The sequence below is a fragment of the Etheostoma spectabile genome, chromosome 23 (genome assembly GCF_008692095.1).
Source record: "Etheostoma spectabile isolate EspeVRDwgs_2016 chromosome 23, UIUC_Espe_1.0, whole genome shotgun sequence".
Taxonomy (NCBI): Eukaryota; Metazoa; Chordata; class Actinopteri; order Perciformes; family Percidae; genus Etheostoma; species Etheostoma spectabile.
The window spans coordinates 2941397-2948891 of NC_045755.1; the positions used below are offsets into that span (position 1 = coordinate 2941397).

At 41.9% G+C, this 7495-nt stretch overlaps 1 protein-coding gene across 3 annotated transcripts in view; it reads right to left on the reverse strand.

Moving 5' to 3' along the window:
- Positions 1 to 8: 8 nt before the first annotated feature.
- Positions 9 to 7495, reverse strand: part of zgc:162331 (sushi domain-containing protein 3) — a 41615-nt gene continuing 34128 nt past the window's right edge. For 2 of the 3 annotated variants that reach the window (XM_032505763.1, XM_032505762.1), the window contains exons 3-6: positions 5201 to 5392; positions 4361 to 4514; positions 2327 to 2527; positions 9 to 954 (exon numbers count right to left, since the gene is read on the reverse strand). In XM_032505763.1, the coding sequence (XP_032361654.1) occupies positions 627 to 954; positions 2327 to 2527; positions 4361 to 4514; positions 5201 to 5392 (875 nt within the window). In that variant the 3' untranslated portion in view covers positions 9 to 626. The remainder of the gene's footprint in view (positions 955 to 2326; positions 2528 to 4360; positions 4515 to 5200; positions 5393 to 7495) is intronic. The other variant, XM_032505764.1, reaches the window with a different exon arrangement.

Below are 7495 nucleotides of genomic sequence, written 5' to 3' on the forward strand. Positions count from 1 at the left end.
TATATATATATATATATATATATATATATATATATATATATATCTGTCTAGATTAGATTATGTTATATTATGTGGACCTCAGGAAGGCGGATAGGGATCTTTTTTCTTTACAATAAGCAATTAAAAAACAACTAAAACTAACACTGCTGAGAGATTTGACAGTCATGACAGAGTCCTTGATGATGCTTCAGATCCTTCAAACAACGGTTGAACCGAATGAGCACACCTCAAAGTAAAACTTCCTATGTTCCCTTGTCGACCGGCTACTTGAAGCTTTCTTGTATTTTCTGACGGTTTAAAGAAAGCTAAAGTTATCCCACTCCTCTTGCAGAGCGTAGCAGCAGCAGCAGCCGTTCAGCAAGAATTATGGACAAGAAAATGTGTTCAGTTCCTGTTTAGTCCAATGCAGAAGTTCAGCAAGCATGCAGTAAAAGAAGACGCTTCTACACTGGCTGCATCTCCAGTTGGACACTTTTTCTTCCTTTGGAACTTTGCATCTGCAGCCTTTTGGTGGGAGAAAACAGAGATGAGCAAAACTCCATGTGTCTCCAAAACCTGTCTGTGAAGCAGTCCCTTTAACTTATTCAGCAGGGATGGCACAGCGCCTCAAAAGTATGGACGACACACTACTGCCATGGTCGCTGTGGTACTGGGTTAGGATTAGGGTAGATAGGCGCCGGTGTTGGGTGGTAGGCGGGCACAGCCGTGTTGGGGTGGGGTGGGTACGTCGGGGTAGGATACTGCGCCATGATGTGAGGCTGAGCGTGGGCAGCTGTGTGGGCGGGGGTGGAGGCAGAGGAAGAGGGGAGGTGGAGGTAGAGGGGGGCGGATGGAGCGAGAGGGGCGGAGGGGGCCGTCGGAGTTGGGACCCTTTGCAGGACCACATGCGGGTAAAGCTGAGACTCAGAGCGGTAGAGTCCGGGCAGGGAGGCCTTCAGCAAACTCTCCTGACTCCTGTGTGAAAGACAGAAAGAGAGTCATATCAGCAACAGTGTGACATCAATGCTACACCCTCCATTGGCTCCCGGTGCATTTTAGAATGGATTTTAAAGCACCACTATGTAACTTTTCTTGCTTTGCTCCCTCTACAGGTTGTCTCATTGGAACTCCAGCTGGTGCGGCTGTAGTTCCAATGAGACAACCTGTACAGGGAAGAGGGAAAAGCTACATAGTATTGCTTTAAGATATATTTTTTTGTGATTCACAATTTTTTCTTTTTAAAAAAAACAAAACTCAAAACATACAACTCGCAACTCATCACCACCCACTCAGACAAAAATCAAGAAAAGATGACAGCAACTAAATAGTGACAAAGTAGACAATTAACCATTAACCAAATACACATACTGTACATATGAATGACAACACCAGAAGCCCATCATACAACGTCTCACCCCCCACACAAAGCTTCTTAGGAGCCCCCCAGAAAGCTCAGGTACTTTCCCCATTTTCTAGTGTAGACATCCAATCTGGCAAACCGTTTAGATTACATTTTTTCAAACACCGCCACCCAAGACATCTCAATCCTATTGACAGCACCCCCTGATTTTAAGATTTGTTTTCAAGGCTTTATATATCATGGCCCTGTAGTATTTTATTTTATTCTTTTTATTGTAGGACATGTTGTATTATTCTTGTCCTGGATGTAAAGCACTTTGGATACCTGCTGGTTGCTGTAAAGCGCTAAATAAATAAATGCTGATTGGTTGATTGGAGCTCCATAGCACAGAGGGATTTCTATTTTTCTTACTTATTATCAATCTTATCATCAATGCTTTTCTTATCCTGATTGGGTTGAATGACATGTTTCCTTGGAATGTTGTGAAACGGTGCGCAATGATCTTTGAAGTGAGTTTTCTTGCGTTTTGTGGTTGTGTCAAATAAATGGGTTGCTATGTTTTGTCGTGGTTGAATGTGCCCCTGGTTAATTAGAAATGTGTTGGACTGCATTTCCCATGTGTACTTGCATGACTTTAGCACAGGTGTGTTCTATTTGCCCTCATTATAAGATGCTGGATCAACATGGGTCAAACATTTGCCCTTATGACTGTTGAGATACTTAAAAAAAACTTTTCATTTGTGTATGTCTCAGCTCAAATACTTCTCAAGGTAAATTCATGATGGGATCTGAAGGGATTTCAGCATTTGATATGGGTCACAGTCAGATTTGTTTTGGAATGAATGTCAAATGTGTTGAGGATAACAGTAGGCTGGACAGCTTTGTGTTTTCTAAATGACTTCTACTTTTACTGCATTTCTTAAAATCAAAGCACACACCTTGGTGATGTATTTGCTTCTGTGTGATGCGATTGTGCTGCCAGCTTACCTCTGGTAACCTCTGTTCTCATATCCACCCAGCCCTCCAGTCAGGTACAGGGGGCTGTCTGGAGCCAGATGGGGGTTCATCCTCTGGGAGAGATGGAAGATTTTGGGAGGAGGAAAAGCTTCCCATTCACCGTCTTCTCTCTCCAGCCAACACTCGCTGCGACGGGACGAGCGTTTGTCTCTGCGTCTGAGGAGGAGACAACTTTTTTAGGTTAGTAGTCCTCATTATACCAGCAGTTATTCTCGCTCTGCCAGTTCTATCTCCACAGCGCTGCAGAGTAAGGTCTGGATACGGCATAGACATTCTAGGATAGGAGAAAGAAAACGCTCTGGGTTGTTAAACCAGTCACAATCACGCAGCGACGGCAGCTCTGCTAAATAGTCTCAGGAAGTAACTGTTTTTTGTGGAACATTTGCACTCCGCAAAAGAAATTGCCACATCCAATGTAAGAGCCAATTATTGCCCTTAGTATAAAAAGGAACCAATCTTTGTGAGCTATTTAAATTAACTGGATACATAAAACCTAATTTGTTCTTACCAGTGTATTGGCATGTGTATTTTGTCCACAACAATCCCACCAATCGGTCCCAAAACATCCCTGTTAGTAAAAATGATGTTAACACATTCTTTGCATATCCCTGAAAGAACCAATACGGACTGCCTTGTTGCACGATCCAAATTCTCTTCAAAACTTGCCATTTTCAGTGTATAGCTTGCTAGCTAACTTTGAGAACAACAATACTTAGAGAACAGAAGGTGTAGGGACATGGACGTCAGGCTTTATCCTGGAAATGTACAACTGTTGATCCAGTCTGTATTGCGGGTTAGCCAGACCTTCCTTCCCAGCGCTGCAGAGGAAGGTCTGGCTAGTCCACACAGCATTCCTGGATGGGAGAAAAACGTGCTCTGGTTTATCGGCAATTCTTTAAACCAATCACAATTGTTTCGGGCGGCACTATGTGCCGGATGGAGCCATGGTGCCTCTGCAAAATAGCCTCGGGAAGGAACTTATTTTGGTAGAATGCGTATGTTCAAAGGTAGTTTTAGTCTTGCAACATATTTACCCTGCAGAGATCTGAGGAGCAGTTACCATAGTCCTCATCAATCGACCAGAGTTTGGAATTACAACACAAAGAAAGCAGAATGTAACGGACATCCGGCAGAATTTCCAGCGGTACCTGAACAATCCTGGAAATGAAAGATTGTCGATATACAGTGGTGCCTCAAAGTTTACAACACATGCTTAAGTGACTAAAAAGAGGAATAAAAAATCATGTTTTGGAAATTTATTTTAATACCTAAATAAAAAATGAGGTAAAACCAACCTTTAAGGACACCAATTTCTTTGTGAATGAATAACGTATTGTAAATAAATAAATGTTCTTATTTAAAAACAGGGGTCATAAGATACATAACCTATGTTAAATTCCCATAGAGGCAGGCAGATTTTTATTATTAAAGGCCAGTTATTTCCTGGATTCAGGATATTATGCATCCTGATAAAGTTCCTTGGCCTTTAGAATTAAAAAGCCCCACATCCCCACATACTCTTCACCATGCTTAGAGATAGGCATGGGATACTTTCTATAAAATCATCCTCAATGCAAATCAAACCAGGTATTAGTCTAACTGAAATAAAACCATGCCTATCTCTAAGCATGGTGAAGAGTATGTGATGATGTGGGGCTATTTAATTTTAAAGGCCAAGGGAACTTTATCAGGATGCATAATATCCTGATCCAGGAAATAACTGGCCTTTAATAATAAAATCTGCCTGCCTCTATGGGAATTTAACATAGGGGTAGTATACTTAGACCCCTGTATTTTAAATAAGAACTATTTATTTACAATACGTATTCATCAAAAGAAAATGGTGTCCTAAAGGTTGGATTTTACCTCATTTTTTAATTAGGTATTAAAATAAATTTCCAAAACATGATTTTTTATTCCTCTTTTTAGTCAACTTAAGCATGTGTATGTAAACTTTTGAGCACCACTGTAGACAAGCTTTGGCACCCCTCTCTCTGGTCCTACCTGCTCTGTCCCTCTTTCTTGGCTCGGCCCCGACTGGATCGTTCCTGCAGGCAGCAGATGAGGAAGGACAGGGACATGGCGAGGATGACAACGCCACTCACCACTGAAGCCAACACAGCCACTCTCAGACCACGGTCCTCAGGCCTGGGGATCGCTGGGGGGGGGGGGGAGGGGGGTAAAATGTATCCCATCAGCAAATCCCCATGAAATGTCTGTCGGTGTTGTTGGGATTAAATATATTCATATCATGTGTGCATGAACATCATTATATTCACGTAGTGCATTATATTAATCATGTGTGTTAAATTCATTATATTTTGAGCTAAAGAGCAAAAGCATTACACATAGTCTTCTTGGTTTCAGTGTGATAGTTCATAAAGTTCACTGTGACCTTTTAATAAGTTGTTTTGGTACAATGTGTCCAACCCATAGCTCGCCTAGTGAGTTTAATTCTGAAAAGCAGGGCCAAGGGTGGTTAGGGACGTCCTGTGTTTGGGTGGGGTCCTCTCCAGTAGAAGTCTGAGACCTGTTATCTATTTTGCAGGCCAAGCTCTGCTTGGCACTAACCTTCTGAAGACAAAACACAGCGCACAAAACATGTCACTGGTAGCAAATGAACTGCCCCTGGCACATAAGATCATGCAAAAGGGAAAAGAGGAAGACAAAACTTAGGGAGAGCTATGGATGTATAATTCTCTTTAACTTGTCTCTGGAATATTCCATGGTATTAAACGTTCTTTCATCCAACCTACGGACTTGAACCCTTCTTCCTGAAAGAATCTAGAAGGGCAGGATGTCGCCCCAACAGTGTTCAGTTATTGGCCAAATGAACCGGCTTACCTTCGCAGACAGGCAGGTAGTTGCTCCACTGCGCTTTGCCGTTCCTGACGTTGCAGTAGATCTTATCGCTGCCGACCAGCTGGTATCCCTCCCTGCACCAGAAGGCCAACACGCTGCCAATGGACACGCCTGTGCCACTCTCGACGTAGAAGGAACCCCGATGTGGCGGCAGGACCGGGATACAGGAAAAACCTGAGACAAAACCGAAGTGTGTAAAGGGCTTTGAGTGGTCGTTAAGACTACGAAAGTGCTACATAAATGTAGTCCATTTTTTTTATAACTCCAGAAATAGAAAATGTATCTTTCCTTAGTCAAAAAAACTTGCTTCATTTAATTTCGGTCACATCCTGGCGGCTCAGGCTGTGGACGGATGTGGCTCAGGATGTAGAGCGGTTGTCTACCAGTCGGTAGTTCAATCCCTGGCCCCTGCAGTCTACATGTTAAAGTTTCCTTAGGCAAGACACGGAACTTTATGAATTGTTGTGCGGGAATCTGATAAGCACGTGACACTTTGTATGCTAGCCTCAACCAGTGAATTAATGGGGGTGAATAGTTACATTAAATTACATTTCATGAGACCAATAAAATTGAGTTTATAACGTGGGTTGCGCTTTAACGGAAGTTATACTCAACGGAAATTTTTGTTGGAACGCTAAACCCAAAGTTAAGAAAAGGTAGCATATCTACCAAAATCCTGTAAATTGTCAAATGAAATGACAGTGTGGTGTCCTCCTTAACTTAGGAACTTCAGATGCTACCTTTTATTGAATTTTTCTAAGATACATTTTGGGGCATTTTATCCTTTTACTAGACAGCTATAGACAGGAAAGGGGGAGGGGGGGGGGGGGGGGGGAGAAAGAAGGGGAAGGCATGCAGCAAATGTCCGCAGGTCGGACTTGAACCATGAGCTGCTGCATCCAGGACTGAGCCTACATATGGGCACCGCTCTACCAGGTGAGCTACCCAGGTGCCCCTTTTATTCACTGATTGATTTATTGGTGTGTGTAAAGTGCTTTGAGTGGTTGTTAAGACTAGAAAAGGGCTATATTAATGTAGTCCATTTTTATCACTCCATAAATAGGAAAAATCCCTTTTCCTATTCAAAAAAAACTTTTTCATTTTAGTCACATACTGAACTTTGTATGATTGTTGACAATTGCTGGATTATGGTCTGAGACACTTATTTTATTTATATATATATATATATATATATATATATATATATATATATATTATAACATTTTATGACTTTTTCTTTCTTTTTTTAATTCAAAGCTTATGATCTCTGTCCCGATCTAACTGCAAGTTTTCCTTTTGTCTCTGTCTGCCTCCTGGTACTTCTATCCCTCCTCTTTGTTTCTCTTATGTCTCCACTCTCTTGTCAAACACACAGCTCTGTCCAAAATGTGTCTGTTATCTTACCATTGGCAGTTCCACTGGATAAATGGATAGATGCAGGGAGAGAGAGAGAGAGAGAGAGTACTATTTTTATCTTCCTAATCCTACAATACGCAAATACCTCTGAGAGGTCTCGTGATGCAGCAGATATTATTAGATTGTGCTGCAGGGATTTTTGAGGCTGTCAGGAAATCTCCTGTAAATATGTCACTAACAGGCCATATATTTCTCAAAGCTCTTACTCAAATGGAGAACAAGCATGATTTATTTCTGCACAATACCACAAAATGACCATTTGATGTGTGCAGTGAGTTGACAGAGGTATTGATCAATGCTAGTGACTCAGCAATTATACTTGGCCAGCTGCTGGGCTTTCTGGCTTTTAAAGCTCATTTTACTGACTCATACTTTGTCATGGCCAGTGTGTTAGACATTAAGTCACATTAAAAAAATACTTGTCCATAAAATCACAAGGGTAATAAATACCAGATGATTAGATTGTTATCTAAAATGACAGTATATTTGACTTGAATTACAGAGAAATTTTAGCCTGTAAATCCAGACCCAAACCCGAAAGATCAAGGGTCTGGCATTGAGTATTGAAAGTCACTCAGGTCGAGGGGCGGCCCCAAGCGTGCATTTGAAAATCTCACTGCACGCAATTGGATAACGCTACAACAAATCACAACAACACACAGGTTGAAGTATGCAGAGCCCGTAGACTATACTATAACTGGTAGATTAAACTGTCGTCATCTGTTTAGCTTGCCTCTGGCCCGCCTATATCAGATGCACCAATGTGATTGGTGCAGCTCGCCTCTGGCCCGCCTTTATCAGATACACCAATGTGATGTGTGCAGCTCGCCTCTGGCCCGCCCATATCAGATACACCGATGT